The sequence below is a fragment of the Chelonoidis abingdonii genome, chromosome 4, assembly GCF_003597395.2.
Source record: "Chelonoidis abingdonii isolate Lonesome George chromosome 4, CheloAbing_2.0, whole genome shotgun sequence".
Taxonomy (NCBI): domain Eukaryota; kingdom Metazoa; phylum Chordata; order Testudines; family Testudinidae; genus Chelonoidis; species Chelonoidis abingdonii.
This window is the reverse complement of record NC_133772.1, coordinates 4,555,600-4,573,474: the sequence shown is the minus strand read 5'-3', so window position 1 is coordinate 4,573,474 and position 17,875 is coordinate 4,555,600. Positions and strand designations below refer to the sequence as shown.

The window sequence follows — 17,875 nt, the reverse complement described above, 5'->3', positions numbered from 1 at the left end:
TCATGGGGGAAATCAGCGTTTCTCAAATTGGGGGTTCTGACCCAAAAGGTGGTTGGGGGAGGGATGTAGCAAGGTTTTTTAGGGGGGGTCATGGTATTGACACCCTTACTTCTGTGCTGCCTTCAGAGTAGCGCCCGCCGGCAGCAGCACAGAAGTAAGGGTACAATACTATACCATGCCATCCTTACTTCAGCGCTGCTGCTGGAGGTGGCTCTGCCTTCAGAGCTGGGCTCCCGGCCAGCCGCCGCCACTCTCCAGCTGCCCAGCTCTGATGGCAGCACTGCTGGCAGCAGCAATGCACAAGTAAGGTAGCAGTACGGTATCACAACCCCCACTACAATAATCTTGTGACTCGCCCGCCACAACTTCTTTTTGGGTCAGGACCCCATCAATGACAACACTATGAAATTGCAGATTTAAATAGCTGAAATCATGAAATTTATGATTTTTAAAATCCTATGACAGTGAAATTGACCAAAATGGGCCATGACTTTGGTAGGGCCCTACCTTTAGAACAAAAGAAACAGCTTTGCACTGGGGGAAGGATCCTGATTGAAAGACATTCAGCCCGGAAGACTTGCTAAAGCATGATGAGAGAGACTTTGCTTTGAATTCACAGTTGGTTAAGTTAGGCATTAGTTGCCTTTTACTCTTATTTTCTTGTAATCAATTCTGACTCTTTTATATTCACTTAAAATTTATCTTCTGTAGTTAATAAACTTGTTTTATCTAAACCACTTTGCTTGGATTGAAGTGTTTGGGAAACTCCATTTGGGAGTAAGAGGTTTTGTGCCTATCATTTCCTATTAATAAAATGACGGACTTGATAACGAGCCTGTATTGTCCAGGAGAGGGCTGGGCAGTGCAAGACATACGTTTCTGGGGGGAAGTCTGGGACTAGGAATTTGCTGGTGTTCTGCAGTGTAATTAAAAAGTGGCTGGCTATTGCACTTAGCCCTGGTCTACACTGGCGGGAAGGGGGGGATCGATCTAAGTTACGCAAGTTATTCATGTTACATCTAAGATATTCATGTAGCTGAAGTCAATGTACTTAGATCTACTTACCATGGTTTCTTCACCACGGTGAGTCGACTGCTGCCACTCTCCCGTCGACTCTGCCTGCGCCTCTCGCGGTGCTGGAGTACAGGAGTCAACGGGAGAGTGCTTGGGAGTCGGTTTATAGCATCTAAACTAGATGCGATAAATTGCTCCCTGCTGGATCGATCACTGCCCGCCGATCTGGTGGGTAGTGTAGACTATACCCTCAGACAGTATCACTAGGAGTAACTTACATGCTGGAGGCTGTGTCTGAGCAGAAAAGGAGTGGCAGCTCAGTGAAGCAGTGTAAAAGGTAGCCAAGGCTGAAGAATTGAGGAGACACAGCTGTTTATCAGTCCAGATTGTACCCTGAGAAATATACCAATGGGGAAAAAGTTTCTGCCCTTAGCTGGTTTCACCAGCAGATGCTCCTTCCCTGATCTAAATACTATGTAAACATAAGTTTAAAATCACTGGGCTGGATTCTGCTCTTAGTGACCTTGGTGTAAATCCAGAATGACCTCACTTATGTGAATGGAGTCAGGATTGGATTCTGCTCTCAGGCATAGTGGTTTATAGCCACAGTAATCCTTTTGGGTTTACTGGGGTCATGCTACATTTATTCTAGTATGAAATCAGAATCGGGTCCTTTGAATTCCTGCGTTTATATGTGAGAAACCCACTGTTACAGGATTGAGAGTAACTCAGTAGCAGTCTGGATTAAAAATATAGTTCTAAACCTTTGTGTGTTATCCATAATCTGAACATGGCTCTAGATCTTAAAGAAACAAACAGAGACCAGAACACTCAAGCCTATTTGCTAATAAGAACAGCCAGAACGCAGCCCTGACTCCAGAGATGTCAGGGGTGCCGCTCCGGATTTCCACCAGAGTAATGAAGACTAGACTCTGCCCCTACTGCTGATGCAATCAGGGGTTACAGAAATTGAGCTATATTAAAAGAATCTCAGTTATTTTCTTTGTTTCCCATTACTCTTTTCCAGGAATGAGAGCACCACCCAGCATGACTGAGAGATACAGAATGCTCTTTCAAATCCCCATTTTACCCAGTAGCAATCCAGGCACTGGGATTCAAATCCTTCATATAGACCTCTGACCTCATACCCTCACCCTCCATTTCCTGTGACCCTCTAAGGAGCTCAGTTCAACGGACAGAATCCCTGCACCCACAGATCTCTCACTTCCCCACAGCTGTGATTTTTCTGGACACCACAGACCACAAAGAAAAAAACATATACCATCTTTAGCTCCAAATATTTATTGTCAACTCTTAGATCTAACTACAGGAAGCTCCCAACACTGATAGAAAAATAGCATTACTTAAAAAAAAAAAAGGATACAGAATTAAAAAAATCAGCTTTACAGAAAAATATTAGATTAATTCAAACACCTCTCCCTTAAAAGCTACATAGTGTGAAGGTCCTGATCCTGTTACAAGTAGATTTCCTGCATTGTCTCTCTTACCTCCTCATAACGTTGACTGAAACGGTTGGAGAGACATCTCTGCATTATGACAACTCACAAACCCGCAGGAGAGAGATCCCTGGGTTATAATGTCCTGTGAAATTGTGGGAAAAAGATCTCTCTTTCCTGCTAAGATGAAATCTTGCCAATCCCTTTACTTCCCCTCTGTGTTTATAAAGATCCCCGGAATTAAAATAGACACGCCCTCCCCTCAAAAAAAAAAAAAAAGGCTAAAAAATATTACTTAAAAAGGGTTTTTTAGCAGCAGTCACTTCTCTAAAGCAATCTGGGTTTCCTTTGGTTTTAGAAAAGGTTTCCCCACGTGAATCAAAGAAGCAAATAGCTGACTTAAGGAAAGGGTGAGGGATGGGTGGAAGACCTGGCTAAGCAGAGAGCAGGGATTCTAGCCAGTTACTTTGAAGATTCAGTGGCCACCACTGTCAAAAGCAGCGAGTCATTAGGGGTGTCTCAGTTTTTATGGGAGTCAAATTGAGGGAGACCCCCTTACAAGGAAAGTGTTTCTTCAGAAAGAATTGAGTGCTCATCCTCTGAAAATCAGGCTCAGACTGAGCACCCCAAAATAACTAGCCAGTTTGGAAAAAATCTTAGCCATTTGCTTTTTCTCCTCCTTCCCCGTCTCCCACCCCATTCTTCAATCACAGCTTTTCCATGCCACATCTTGATGCTAGCTTCTTGTTCTAAAAGGCCTTGGTCACTTCTCTCCCAGAAGTCTAGATTTCCATTTTGTCCTCTGTTCCAACCTCTAGACCCCACTTCTCCTCAAGCGCCAGGGATAGAACACTGGTGGCCTGACTCCCAGGTCCCCTCTAACCCATTCCCCTCCCAGAGCTGGAAGAAAACCCAGAAGTCCTGACTCAAAGCCCTCCTCTAACCTATTCAGCTCCAAGAACAGAAGAATCACTTTTTCTTAAGTATAAATAGTTCCACATGGCTGTTTTTTTATAAAGAATTCTGCCTTGCAGATACAATTCCATCAAAGCTCCCACTGACCCTCATTGACAGCTTTGCCTGTAGAAATACAACAGGGCTAAGGGAAGGGCTGGGGTTTATTTTTTAAACCTTAGCAACACCAGGAATGTATGTTCTTATTTTATTTCCCTGTGAAGCATCGGGTGAGGAGGCTCAAGAGCTTAACAGAATTCCCAAGGCAAAGGGTTGGTGAACTTTTAACGAAGAAGATTTTTCTCCAGAGTGTCTGTTATGCTGTGACGTACATGGGAATGTTCGTAATATTTTTATGATCCATATGCGTGTCTTAGTTTCCCTGTGCACTTTGTATGGCTTTACACTGAGTAGAACGGGGAATGAGGGCTGGCAGAATGGCAGGTGGACTGTCTGAGATGGTTCCAAGGTGGCTTTAGAAGCAGAATCAACGCACCTGAATGAAAGATCCGGAAGACATAATGGGAGCCCCAATGACTGAACAAGAACGCTTAGCTGCTGGGCCTGGAAAGAGCAGGCAACTTCCTCTGAGACTCTGCAGGGAGGGAAAGAGCTCAGCATCACTGCTAATACGCAATGGGCTGCATCTCTCCCTGAGACGAGAATGTCTCTGCAGAAGTCTGATCTGTCAGACTTGCTGTAGGAGCTCCCGGTGGCAAACAGGGGTGCTGAAGCCTGAAGACCCAATCCTGGAGTCTGATAGGCCGCATGGCCTCCCCTGGTGGAACTGTGTGTCCCCCTGAGGGTCTGCCACACTAAAAGGGTTACTCCCAGGAGACTGTTGAAAGGCTGGGATGTAGCACAGACCCTGTAAACCCACGTCTGATGGAGGCATTCACCCCACACCACCTCTGAAGGGCTTGACATGGCTAGTTGGACCAATTAACCATCAAGGCTGCACCCTGAGGGGAGCCAGGGAGCAGAAAGGACTAATTAAAGGATGACGCTCACCTGGACAGGAATAGGAAGGGCTTGTAGAAAGCCAGGTAGCTGAGGGCAGAAAGGGGCTGCAGGGAGGTCTGTAGTCACTCTGTGGGGCTTGGGAGAGCAGGGAGCTTGGCCCAGAGGGAAAGGCAAACCTGGAGGAGGATGGAGAGGAAGCTGGACAGAGACCACGTAGGAAGCAGACCAGAGAAACAGCAGTGATGTGTGGGACATAGCAGAGTAGGGTCCCTGAGCTGGAACCCAGAGAAGAGGCCAGACCTGGGTTCCTCTACTAGCCACTGGGGAAATGGCCGCACTGATGGGCCAGAGGGCCAAGCCACGAAGAGGGAGCCATTGAGTCCCGAGAGAGAGATGGAGTGAGCATGTGCAGGAAGGGCCACCAGACTGGCAGAGCTAATCCCCAGCTGAGGCCACAAGGAGGTGCTCCTGTAGTGAGTAGAGCACCCCATGATGCAGAAATTTTAACACAGGCAAAGACTCTGACAAGCTCACTTTGTTGTCACTTATCTACCTCAGTTACCCAAGAAACATGTTGGGAGAGAAAATCTTGATTTTTAAAGATTTGGACCAAAACTTTCAATGGTGATAGTCAGTGCCCAACTGTTAACGGTTAAGGGGGCTCAATTTTCAGACAATGCTGAGCACTTCCACCTGAAAATTAGGCCTCTAAGATATCTCACGAAATGGACATTAACTTGCCTTATGTTGTAAAGCCATTCTCCACGTTCAATCAGGTTTAACTGATCAGACCCAATTCTCCAGTCTTCCCAAGAGACTTCCAAGTTATACAACTCCCAAATTTCTAATGTCCCAAGCAGGTTGATTCCCTCCGCCCCTTCCCCAGGCTTTGTTTTGTGCATCATAAAGTAGTAAAATTAAAGGGCACAATCCCCAGTTTTATTTCCTTGTCTAGGATCCCTTTACATTTCTTCTCCTGGTTGGTTAAGAGAAATGAGACCTCAATAGTGGATCTTAATTACTGCAAACCAGATTAAGAAAAGACCTAAAGATCTATGCTCTACAGCTAGAGCATGAAAAATGCAGGTGAAATGAGGGTCACTTCTAGCTTAGACAATTACTCATCAAATACAGAATAATAAGCACTTTTCATCTATGACTCTCAAAACACTAGAAACAAGCTGGTACCATTATTCTCATTTGACAGGTGAAGAAGAAACTGAGGCACAGAAGGGTAAAGTGCCAGAGCTGGGTGTAGAACACAGGAGGTCTGATTGTCAGGCCCCTGCTCTAAACTAGACACCTATCCACAACTGCACACAAACTCTGATTTCACCTTCTAAAACCCACACATAGCTGGGAATCCAATCCATGAGTCCTGGCTCTCAGCCCCCTCTGCTATCACCCACTAGACACTACTCCCCTCCCTGAGGACAGAACCCAGAAGTCCTGGCTCCCAGGCCTAATCACTAAACCTCACTGTTTGCTTATTTCCTCTCTACAAATCCCTGTGGCAGACATCACTGCTGGATGATTTGCCTTAGCATTTCCTGCCACTTTGGGATCCTCGCAGAGGCCCTCTGCACTTGATCCACTGTAAGTAGGGGAGGGAGGAAGGGGCTTCAGATCAGGCCTGCAGCTTGCTGCAGGCAAAAGGACACTGGCATGAGTTGAGGGTAGGAGCCAGGGTTTCCAAGATGGATGGGTATGTCTTGCTGACCATTAGGGGTTGGAAGAAAGGACATCAATTTACTCGCTATAAAGGTGCCCTTGTCTCCCCAGATGGCACATCAATTTCTCCCTTTATAGAGGCCCCTGATCCCCAGGGCATGTCAATTTCACCCTCTAGAGAGACACCAGTGCCTCCCTCCCCATCTGCTAGGTGTCTACTTGGTGTGCGTCCTCTGGTGCTTCATGAGCGCGGAGCTGTCTCCAAAGCCCTTCCCGCAGTTGGTGCATTTGTAGGGCCGCTCTCCAGTGTGGGTGCGCCGGTGGTTGTTGAGCTTGGAGCTGTCAATGAAGCACTTCCCACACTCAGGGCACTTGTAGGGCCGCTCCCCGGTGTGTATGCGCTGGTGTTTCATCAGGGATGAGTTGCAGCCAAAGCTCTTCCCACAGTCGACACACTTGTAAGGCTTTTCGCCCCTGTGGATCCTCCGGTGCTCCACCAGGTGGGAGCTGACGCTGAAGCGCTTCCCGCACTCAGTGCATTCGTAGGGCCGTTCGCCACGGTGGATTCGCCGGTGCTGCATGAGCGACGAGCTCTGGTTGAAGGTCTTGCCACACTCAGGACAGCTGTAGGGTCTCTCTCCGGTGTGGATGCGCCGGTGCTTGATGAGGTTGGAGCTCTGGCTGAAGCTTTTCCCGCAGTGGCCACAGCTGTAAGGTTTCTCCCCAGTGTGGATGCGCCGGTGCTGGCTCAAGTTGGAACTGCTGCTGAAACTCTTGCCGCACTCAGCACAGCTGTAGGGCTTTTCGCCTGTATGGGTGCGGACATGCTGGGCAAAGGAGCCGAGGCTGAAGCTTTTCCCGCACTCGCTGCAGATGAAGGGCTGTTCCCCGACGTGGGTGTGGTAATGCTTCACAAGGGTGTAATTGCGGTTGAAACTCTTCCCGCACTCGGTGCACTGATAGGGCCGCTCGCCCGTGTGGATGCGCTGGTGCTGGAAGAGGTGGGAACTCTGGCTGAAGGTCTTCTCACACTGGTCGCACTTGTAGGGGCGCTCCCCAGTATGGATGCGCTGGTGCTCCAGGAGGTTGGAGCTGAGAACAAAGCTTTTCCCACACTCGGTGCATTTGTAGGGCTTCTGGCCTGTGTGGATGCGCTGGTGCTGGACCAGGTGAGAGCTCTGGCTGAAGCTCTTCTCACAGTCCAAGCAGCTGTAGGGGCTCTCCCCCCGCTGGGCTCGGTTGTGTGCCATCATCATCCTGATGCCGATCTCCTCTGGAGACATCGTGTTGATCTCCTCCGGCCATCCAGCCCCACTGGCCTCTTCTTGCTTAATGCTCTGGGACATCCAGTGTGGCTCTGCTCCTGTAGGCCCTTCCTTCTTCGGACTCTTTGTCTCCATCCTGGCACCTGCTAGGAGAGAGGGAGAATCCAGCCAGGGCCTCTTCACTGGGGAGAGAGTGAGTGGCAAATCTGATGGATAGGAGGTGAATTTTCCCAAACCCTTCCCCACAGGGGAAGTGGCTTTGCTCCAATGATCCAGCTAAGCCCTCAGAGGAAAGCTTGGGGAGGGGAATTTGATAATGGACTCTTCAATCTAGAAGATGAAGGTCTAACACAATCCAAAGGCCAGAAGTTAAGGCTAGACAAATTCAGTCTGGAAATATGGTGTAAATTTTTAACTTTGAGGGGAATTAACCATCAAAACAACTTGGCAAGGGTCACAATGGATTCTCCATCTTCGATAAGTTTTAAATCAAGATAGGATTCTTTCTGAAAAGATTTGCTCTAGTTCTAAAGCAATTATTCTGGGGAAGTTCAACAGCCTGTGCTATACAGCTGGCAAGACAAAATAAATCCCACACTTCCGGCCTTGGGATCTGCGAGTGTCGGATACTGAGCAAGACAGGGCAGAACAAATTCTGGCTGGAAATTAGAAGGTTTCTAATCATCAGAGAAGTGAGGTTCTGGAACAGCCTCCCAATGGGGAGTGTGTGTGTGGGGGGAATAAAGATTAATTTTAAGAGAACTGGACAAATTTGAGTGCTAATGTGATGTGGGAGGGCAGGGCTCATTTCTGGTTTATGTCTTATGTTCCTAAAAACTGATACTTCAGGGTTTCAGTTGTCCACCTAGAATGACCAGAAGTCCCGATTTTTGGGTCTTTTTCTTATATAGGCTCCTATTACCCCTCACCCCCTGTCCCGATTTTTCACATTTGCTGTCTGGTCACCCTATGTCCACTGGCAAGAGGTAGGGAGGGCTCTTCTCCCCCAAGTGTGTTTTGGGAGGCTGACTTTTTCCCCTGAGTCTTCTTCCTCTGAAGCACTGATGATGGCCATGGTTGGAGATGGGACACAAGCAGTTGGGCAGGGCTCTGAGGTAGCACTGTGCACTCTCTGGTGGTTGGCTGGCTGGGTCGAGCGCACATGCTCAGGGTCTAATTCAGTGATTTTCAACCTTTCCAGACTACTGGACCCCTTTCAGGAGCCTGATTTGTCTTGTGTACCCCCAAGTTTCACCTCCCTTGAAAACAACTTGTTTACAAAGTCAGACATAAAAATACAACTGTCTCAGCCACAGTAGTATTGAAAAATGGCTCTCTCATTTTTACCATATAATTATGAAATAAATCAATTGGAATATAAATATTGTACTTACTTTTCAGTGTATAGACTATAGAGCCGTATAAATAAGCCACTGTCTGTGTGACATTTTAGTTTGTACTGACTTGGCTAGTGCTTTTTATGTAGCCTGTTATAAAACTAGGCAAATATCTGGATGAGTTGACGTACCCCCTGGAAGATCTCTGCGTACCCCCAGGTACCACGGTCTAACTAAGCGCCATATATGGGGTAAGGAACAAATTCTGCCCCCAGGTTAGACTGGCAGAGACCTTGGGTGTTTTACATCTTCCTCTAAGGGCTTGTCTACACTACTGGCTGGATCTACGGGCAGCGATGGATCCAGCGGGGGTTGATTTATCCCGTCTAGTCTAGACACGATAAATCGACTGCCGAGTGCTCTCCCCTCAACTCCGGTACTCCACCAGGGCGAGAGGCGCAGGCGGAGTCGATGGGGGAGCATCAGCTGTCGACTTACCGCAGTGAAGACATTGCGGTGAGTAGATCTAAGTATGTTGATTTCTGAGTTACACAACTTCACCTACGTGAATAATGTAGCTGATCGACACTCCTCAGTGTACACCAGGCCTTAGTTTTGCAGCATGTAGGTGTGGATCACTGGCTAGGATCATCTGGGGAATCTCTCACTTAACCAAGTACCTTCCACTGTGGGGGCCTCAGGCACTGGTGCGCCTCGGTCTCTCCTATTCTCTGACTGTGGCAACTCACAGTTTAGCCTATGGTGGCATGTGATACTTTGGTTAAATTCAGTTGCTGGGCTCATGTGCAGGTGCTGGGTGGCACTGATGGTCTGGGATACGCTGGAGGGCAGATTATGAATTGCTACAGAAACTTAAATAATTGGATGCCACTACTGCCAGCTCCTGGCTTCTCCCCTGCCTTTGCGGATCATTGACACTGGCCCTCCAGCTCTGGGGTGTGACTCCAGATCCCCAGAACAGCCCCTTCTGGCCATCACCATCTCCAGCTCTAGCAGGGCCTGCTGTTAACGCATAGAGGGTCTTCCTCACCTGTGCAGACACCTCGGGGGATCGCCCTTCCCTCGGCGCCCTGGAGAACCGGGACACACAACTCTTCCCCGCGCTCCATCTCGGAGACCCCCGGAGTCAGGGCCAGGGAATTCTACCTGCAGGGGAGCAAAGAGGGGAAGTCCTGGTTTGATAAATGACTATTAAACCCTTCAAAACTTCCCCCCAGGCAGCCCAGGGCTGGGGGCTCAGCAGCACAGACCCCCACGTGTTGCTGGGGAAGAATTTCTCCAGTCCCAGCCCCACTTCGGCTCTGATCCCCTTGTCCCTGCGGCCGCTTCCTCCAGGCAGCGATTTCCTGCCTCTGCTGCTGTTTCCCTCCCTGGGGCGGCCTCTGGCTGTGCCTCCCCGGCGCTCCCGCTCACCGCCCGGCCGGGGCGATCCACGGGGCTGCAGGCGGGGACTCGCCCAGCAGCGCCCAGGAGTCCGGCTCGGGAGCAGACCCGCCAGGGCAGGAGGAGCTGGGGGGGGCTGGACAGGAAGGTCCCTGCGCTATTCCAGCCCCCTGATGGTGGCACCATGTGCTCTGGGAAGGGGAGGAGTGTGGGGTTAACCCTTCGCTCCCTACACGCCACCACCCTGTGTAGTTTGGTTCCCACCCGGAGCGAGCAGATCAGAGCCCGGTCCAGGGCACGTTTCGTGGCGTGGTTGCATTGATCCCTCCCAGGACAGGGAGCCACAGCAAAGAGACCCAGAACTGCTCCAGGGGCTGCACTGCCCAGCCCGATCCCCAGCCAGCTCAAGCTACAAAATGTGGAGTGTGTGTGCAGACCTTGTGTGAGTGTGTAATCAGCGTGGGTGTAAAATCCACCCTGACTGAATTGGCCTTGTCAACACTGGTTCTCCACTTGAGGATCTCCCTTCTCTTCATGTGTAATAGTGCCTGCATCTGTAATTTTCACTCCATGCAGCTAAAGAAGTGCTGGTTTTTTTACCCAGGAAAGCTTATGCCCAAATAAATCAGTTAATTACTAACATGCCACCTGATGCCTTGTTGTTTTTCTGCAATCAGTGTATGCGTGCAGTCCTTGTGAGTGTGTGTATGCAATCAGTGTGCATGCAGTCCTTGTGAGTGTGTGTGCGTGCAATCAGTGTGTGCAGGCCTTGTAAGTGTGTATGTGCAGTGTGTGCCTAATCCGTGTGTGTGCATTCAGGGTCAGTGTGTGCAGTGTCAGTGCAGTCAATGACTGTGTGTGTGAGAGAAAGATTAATAGATTCCAAGGCCAGAGGGGACCATTGTGATAGTCTGAGTGCCCCTGTAATAGAAACCTGAGAACTTTCTCAAACTAATCCCAGAGGCGCAACTAGAGCGTGTGTGTGCGCGTGCTGTGTTATGCAACATGTGTCTGGCGCCTACGTCTGTAGCATGTGGACTGTGTGCATGCAGCCTGTGTGTGTGTGCGCGTGCTGGATTGTGCAACATGCATCTGGAGCCTATGGCTGTAGCGTGTGGACTGTGTGCATTCAGCCACTGTGTTTGTGTGTGTGTGCGTAATGGGTTGTGCAACATGCGTCTGAAGCCTATGGCTGTAGCGTGTGGACTGTGTGCATGAGCCCCTGTGTGTGTGTGTGTGGTGTGTTGTGGAACATGTCTGGAGCCTACAGCTGTAGCATGGTGACTGTGTGCATGCAGCCAGTGTGTGTGTGTGTGTATGCGCACGCGCTGTGCTGTGCAAGGTGTGTCTGGAGCCTATGACTGTAGTGTGTGGACTGTGTGCATGCAGCCCATGTGTGTGTGTGTGTGTGTGGTATGTTGTGCAATATGTGTCTGGAGCCTAAGGCTGTAGCCTGTGGACTGTGTGCATGCAGCCAGTGTGTGTATGTGTATGCGCATGTGATATGCAAGGTGTGTCTGGAGCCTATGGCTGTAGCGTGTGGACTGCGTGCATGCAGCTGGGTGTGTGCGTGCGCTGTGCTGTGCAAGATGTGTCTGGAGCCTATGGCTGTAGTGTGTGGACTGTGTGCATGCAGCCAGCGTGTGTGGTGTGTTGTGCTGTGCAAAGTGTGTCTGGAGGCTATGGCTGTAGTGTGCGGACTGCGTGCATGCAGCCGTGTGTGCGTGCGCTGTGCTGTGCAAGGTGTGTCTGGGGCCTATGGCTGTAGCGTGTGGACTGTGTGCATGCAGCCGTGTGTGTGCACTTGCAGAGTTTCCATCCAAGACCCTCCTCAGCCCGGGTTTGCCGGGCGGACACTCGACAGGCGCAGGGAAGCCAGGGGGACGGTGCTGGGACATGCACTGAAAGAGCCTTAGGGGTTAAAACCACCAATTTCTTAGTCCCTCCCCTTCCCAGGCGGGGCCATAAGGAGGGCTGCAAATAGCGTAGAGACCTTCCTGTCCCAGCGCTCCGGACTCCGGCTCCCTGTGTGCGTCGGGGTCAGTCCCCGCCTGCAGCTGCGGGTCCGGAGCGGGTCGACCCGGGCCGGCGGTGAGCGGGGCACCGGGGAGGCGCGGAGAAGCGCAGCCAGAGGAAGCTCTCGGGGCAGGGAGACAAGCAGCAGCAGAGGCAGGAAATCGCTGCCCGGAGAAATGGCTGCAGAGACCAGGGGATCCGAGCCAGACCTGCAGTTGGGACCGCAGAGATCCCTCAGCTCCGGGGCAGCACGGGGGGGTGGGTGTGAAGCGGGGCCCTGCAATGCCCCCCAGCCCAGCCAGCTCCGGGGAAAGCCGGGGGTGGGAGTTTGGGGGTGGCTCATTGAAGGGTTTAATGGTAATTTATCAAACCAGGACTTCCCCTTTTTCCTCCCTTGCAGGCAGGATTCCTGGTCCCTGACTCTGGGATCTCCGGGATGGAGCGTGGGGACGAGCTGTGTGTCTGGGATCTCCAGGGTGCTGAGGAAAGAGAGCCCCTGGCCGTCACTTGCACAGGTGACAAAGGAGTGAGGCTGGCTTGGGGACCCTCCACGAATTAGCAGCCAGCACCCCAGGGTGCCATGTTAGAGCCATAGATGGGGAAGGCCAGAAGGAGCCATTCTGGTCAGCTAGTCTGACGTCCTGCTAAACCCAGGCCAGAGAACAGCACCTCAAACCCATAGGGCTGGTGTCAGTGAGCCACAAAGCTGGGGGAGCCTTGAAGTAGTGAAACTGGCATCAAATTACATAGGTTAGTTTGGCAATTAAGGGGAGTGAAGGGATCCCAGCAAAGCCTCCTCAAGCCCTCCCGGTTCTGTCTGGTCTTGCTCAGTATCATCTCCCACAGGTCCCTGTCCTCCACATGTGACTCCCGGCTCCAGCCTCTGGTAGGAGCCCTCCCCTTCCCCAGCCTTTCTCTTGAGGGCTTTGAGGGGGGGCTGGTTCTGCTGGGGAAGAGCCTCGTCTGGATTCTCTGTGTTTCCCAGCATGTGCAGGAGCGGAGGAGAATCCCCAGCAGGAAGAGTGTGTGGGAGCGGACCCACACGGGATGCCTCAGAGCCCCGAGCAGAGAGATGCTGGCCAGCCAGGATGGCAGCAGGGAGACCCCGTGGAGGAGAGACCTGATGAGTGTGAAGCATATGGGATCCCTGAAAACGTCATTATTCTGGAAACCACCTACATGGGAGAGAGACCCTATAAATGCCTTGTCTGTGGGAAATCCTTCAGCCAGAGCTCCCACCTTGTCCAGCATCAGCGGATCCACACAGGGGAGCGACCTTACAACTGCCCCGACTGTGGGAAGAGCTTCAGCCAGAGCTCACACCTCGCCCAGCACCAACGCATCCACACCGGGGAGCGGCCCTACCAGTGCACTGAATGTGGGAAGAGCTTCAACCGCAGCCACACGCTGGCCAAGCATGTCCGCACCCACATGGGCTCGCAGCCCTACATCTGCCCTGAGTGCGGGAAGAGCTTCAGCCTCAGCTCCTTCCCTCAGCACCTGCGATCCCACTTGCCAGGGAAGCTCTACACCTGCTCCGATTGTGGGAAGGGCTTCAGCAGCAGCTCCAACCTGGCTCAGCACCAGCGCACCCACACGGGTGAGCGGCCCTACAAATGCTCGGACTGCGGGAAAGGCTTCAGCCAGAGCTCCAACCTGGTGAAGCACCAGCGCACCCACACGGGGGAGAAGCCCTACAAGTGCACTGAGTGCGGGAAGTGCTTCACCCAGAGTTCCACCCTCATCCAGCACAGGCGGATCCATCGGGGTGAGCGCCCCTACAAGTGTCCCGAGTGCGGGAAGAGCTTCGGCCTCAACTCGTCGCTGGGGAAGCACCTGCGCATCCACACCGGGGAAAGGCCCTACGAGTGCACGCAGTGCGGGAAGAGCTTCAACCTGAGCGCCAACCTCATCCAGCACCAGAGGATCCATCGCGGAGAGCGGCCCTACAAATGTCCTGAGTGTGGGAAGTGCTTCAATCTGAAGTCAACCCTGGTCAAACACCTGCGCACCCACACAGGAGAGAGACCCTATAAATGCACCCAGTGTGGGAGGAGTTTCATCGACAGCTCCAAGCTCAGCAAACATGCCAGGACCCACGTGGCAGAAAAGTCTCCCCAGGAAATGCAGTAAGATCCTGCATAGTTCTGTCTTGGCCCTGGTGTGACTGCTGCTGGAATAGTGGTACTAATTCTGGTGCCCACAGTTCAAGAAGGATGTTGATAAATAGGAGTGGAATCGGAGAAGAAGGATTATGAGGGGTCACTAGAATGATGAAAGGATTGTAAAGCCTGCTTTATAATGATAGATTGAGCTCCTTCAGTCTATTTACCTTAACCGGGAGCAGGTTAAGGGGTGACCTGGTTACAGTCTAGAAGTATCTCCGTGGGGAACAAATCACTGTTCAGCCTAGCAGCGAAAGGTCTGACTTGATCCAATGGCTGGAAGTTGAAGCTAGACAAATTCTGACTAGAAACAAGGCACAATTTTTTAACACTGAGGGTAATTAGCCACTGGAACAATTTTTCAAGTGTCATGGTGGATTCTCCATCACCAGCACATTCAAAATCATGTTTTTCTAAAAGATGTGCTCTAGTTCAAACAGGGATTAATTCAGGGAAGTTCTTTGGCCTATGAGACACAGGAGGTCAGACTAGATGATCACAGTGGTCCCTTCAGCCTTGAGATCTAGGACTCTGTAATGGACAACGTTTCCCATGTCGAGGCCAGAAATTAGATGCCCCAAATGAATCTGTGGCTCTGAGAGCCCTGTGTAGAATCATAGATTTCAAGGCCAGAAGAGAGCATTAGATCATTCTAGTCTGACCTTCTGTATAACACAGCCCAGGAAAACCTCACCCCGTGTTTCCTGCATCCAGCCAAGAAGCTCATGGTTCCACTTGAATGTGGCCAAGATTTTTCAAAAGCGACTAGTGATTTTTTATTTTTTTTTTGGTTGATCAGCTTGAGACCCCTCTTAGAGGGGGCTGGTTCTCAAAAGATGCCGAGTGCCTGCCCTCTGAAAACCAGCCCCTTTAATATGTCTCCAAGAAACTTAGAACTGGAAAGCCCCTTCTGGGTCACTGAGACCTACTCAGATCCATCTTCAGACCAGTTAGGGTGTTTGCTCCAAGTGGGAGGCTGTTCCACAACCTCCCTCCTCTGATGGTCAGGAACCTTCTCATTTCCAGCCTACATTGATTCCTGGCCAGTTTGTCCCCATCTGTTCTTCTGCCAACATTGTACTTTAGCTTCAATAGCTCTTCTCACTCCCTGGTGTTTTCCCTATGGTATATTTAGAGAGAGCAGTCGGATCCCCTCTCAACCTGCATGTTAGGTAGGCTTGGAAGGGTTAGCTGTTTATTTGTAAATGTCAATTTTACCACACACAGAAACCATCAATAACATATTTCTATCAATAATAATTGAAATTTACAAATAGAGTAAGAAAAATGCTACTTGAGAATTTATTAGAGTCAAAATCCAGTGATTTAGATTGTTGAATTGGGCTTGTTACAAATGGACTGTTGAATGAACAGTAAAACCAAGTATGATTTGTTGATTTAAGGATATATACTTTGTATATTGTGATGTGATGTTGACAATTTTGTGTTTTAATGGTTTATAAAACTTTAACTTTTTGAATTTCAGTAGCTTTTGTCATTAAATTTTCACAGTTGTACGGAAAATATTGGGGGGTGTCAGACAATTATTTAAATAGCTAATCTCAAATAATGCTTAAAAATAGGGCTGTTGAGCGATTAAAAATAATTGTGATTAATCACACAAATAAAAAAATTAATCATGCTGTTAATAATAGAATACTATTTCTATAAATATTTGTGGATGTTTTCCACATTTTCAAATATATTGATTTCAATTACAACACAATATACAAAGTGTACAGTGCTCACTTTATATTTATTATAAATATTTGCACTGTAAAAATAAGTGTTTTTTCAATTCACTTAATACAAGAACTGTAGTGCAATCTCTTTATCATGAAAGTTGAGCTTAAAAATGTAGAATTATGTACAAAAAAGCCGCCCTCAAAAATAAAACAATGTAAAACTTCAGAGCCTACAAGTCTTCTCAGTCCTACTTCTTGTTCAGCCAATTGTTCAGACAGACAAATTTGTTTACATTTGCAGGAGATAATGCTGCCCTCTTCTTGTTTACAGCATCACCTGAAAGTGAGAACAGGCACTGTTGTAGCCTATATTGCAAGATATTTACGTGCCAGGTGCACTGAAGATTCATATGTCCCTTCATGCTTCAACCACCATTCCAGAGGACATGCGTCCATGCTGATGACGGGTTCTGCTTGATAATTATCCAAAGCAGTGCAGACTAACGCATTTTCATTTTCATCATCTGAGTCAGATGCCACCAGCAGAAGGTTGATCTTCTTTTTTGGTGGTTCGGGTTCTGTAGTTTCCACATCGGAGTATTGCTTTTTTAAGACCTGTGAAAGCATGTTCCACACCCCGTCCCAATCAGATTTTGGAAGGCACTTCAGATTCTTAAATCTTGAGTCGAGTGCCATAGTTATCTTTAGAAATCCCACATTGGTACTTTCTTTGTGTTTTCTCAAATCTGCAGTGAAAGTGTTCTTAAAGTGAACAACATGTGCTGAGTCATCATCCAAGACTGTTATAACATGCAATATATGGCAGAGTGCGGGTAAAACTCAGAGCAGGAGACATACAATTCTCCCCCAAGGAGTTCAGACAAATTTAATTAACGTATTTTTTTTTTAACAAGCGTCCTCAGCAAGGAAGCATGTCCTCTGGAATGGTGGCCAAAGCATGAAGGGGCATATGAATGTTTAGCATATCTGGCTACAAATGCCTGCTACAAATGTGCCATGCAAACATCTGTTCTCACTTTCAGGTGAAATTGTAAATAAGAAGCGGGCAGCATTATCTCCCATAAATGTAAACAAACTTGTTTCTCTTAGTGATTGTCTGAACAAGAAGTAGGACTGAGTGTACCTGTAGGCTGTAAGGTTTACATTGTTTAGTTTTTGAGTGTAGTTGTGTAATAAAAAAAATCTACATTTGTAAGCTTTCACAAGAAAGAGATTGTACTACGGTACATGTATGAGGTGAATTGAAAAACTATTTCTTTCGTTATTTTTACAGTGCAAATATTTGTAATTAATATAAAATGAGCAGTGTAGACTTTATTGTGTGTTTGTAATTTAAATCAATATATTTGAAAATGGAGAAAAACATCCAAAATATTTAATAAATTTCAATTGGTATTCTATTGTTTAACAGTGCTATTAAAACTGATTAATTTTTTTAATTAATCACATGGATTAACTGCGATTAATTGACAGCCCTACTTAAAAATAAACATTGATATTATTCATCAAAATTATTTAAAAAAAAACCCCAAACTAATTCTGAAAAGCCTAGTTTTAGGCTAACTAAGTAAAGCTCTTTCCGTCTCCTTTCATAAACTAGGCACTCCATTCCTCTTGTTGTTAGATGTTTGGCTGCATGTGTGTGTTCTCCCTGTGTTCTGCCCCCGCTCTGCACAGACATGCGGCACAGCAGACCTCAAGCAAACCAATGACCACAAGATCCATTAAGGTATGAAGGCATCAGGCCAGGTTTATTGTTGACAAAGCATGGTAATAGCACCTGGCAGACTCTGTGAGGATAGTAAGACACGTATGCCCATGACAATGGATGCAGCTCTAATATAAGGGTTATATTAGGTTGTCTTCCTGCTACACCTCTGATCATCCTAACTGCCTTCTCTACACCTGTCCCAGTTTGAATTC

At 48.7% G+C, this 17,875-nt stretch overlaps 2 protein-coding genes across 7 annotated transcripts; one reads left to right on the top strand and one right to left on the bottom strand.

The window, feature by feature from the left end:
• Positions 1-2,295: 2,295 nt before the first annotated feature.
• On the bottom strand, positions 2,296-10,257 carry LOC116815097 (uncharacterized). Of its 2 annotated transcripts, none has more exons than XM_032763170.2 (3): positions 10,096-10,257; positions 9,713-9,828; positions 2,296-7,470 (listed from the first exon to the last, which is right to left on the bottom strand). In XM_032763170.2, the coding sequence occupies exons 2-3, from the start codon at positions 9,789-9,791 to the stop codon at positions 6,275-6,277; spliced, it is 1,275 nt and encodes a 424-aa protein (XP_032619061.1). In that variant the 5' UTR covers positions 9,792-9,828; positions 10,096-10,257; the 3' UTR covers positions 2,296-6,274. The 2 variants fall into 2 exon arrangements, with proteins under 2 accessions (XP_032619061.1, XP_032619062.1); XM_032763171.2 differs by having other exon boundaries at positions 2,296-7,467; positions 10,096-10,224.
• Positions 10,258-11,810: 1,553 nt separating this feature from the next.
• On the top strand, positions 11,811-17,391 carry LOC116815099 (uncharacterized). 5 transcript variants are annotated; one of them, XM_075065936.1, is made up of 3 exons: positions 11,811-11,983; positions 12,482-12,596; positions 13,067-17,391. In XM_075065936.1, exons 2-3 carry the CDS (start codon positions 12,518-12,520, stop codon positions 14,212-14,214), a joined length of 1,227 nt encoding a protein of 408 aa, XP_074922037.1. In that variant the 5' UTR covers positions 11,811-11,983; positions 12,482-12,517; the 3' UTR covers positions 14,215-17,391. The 5 variants fall into 5 exon arrangements, with proteins under 5 accessions (XP_074922037.1, XP_074922038.1, XP_074922035.1 ...); XM_075065937.1 differs by lacking the exon at positions 11,811-11,983 and adding an exon at positions 12,046-12,156 and having other exon boundaries at positions 13,076-17,391; XM_075065934.1 differs by lacking the exon at positions 11,811-11,983 and adding an exon at positions 12,046-12,156.
• The last annotated feature ends 484 nt before the right edge of the window (positions 17,392-17,875 follow it).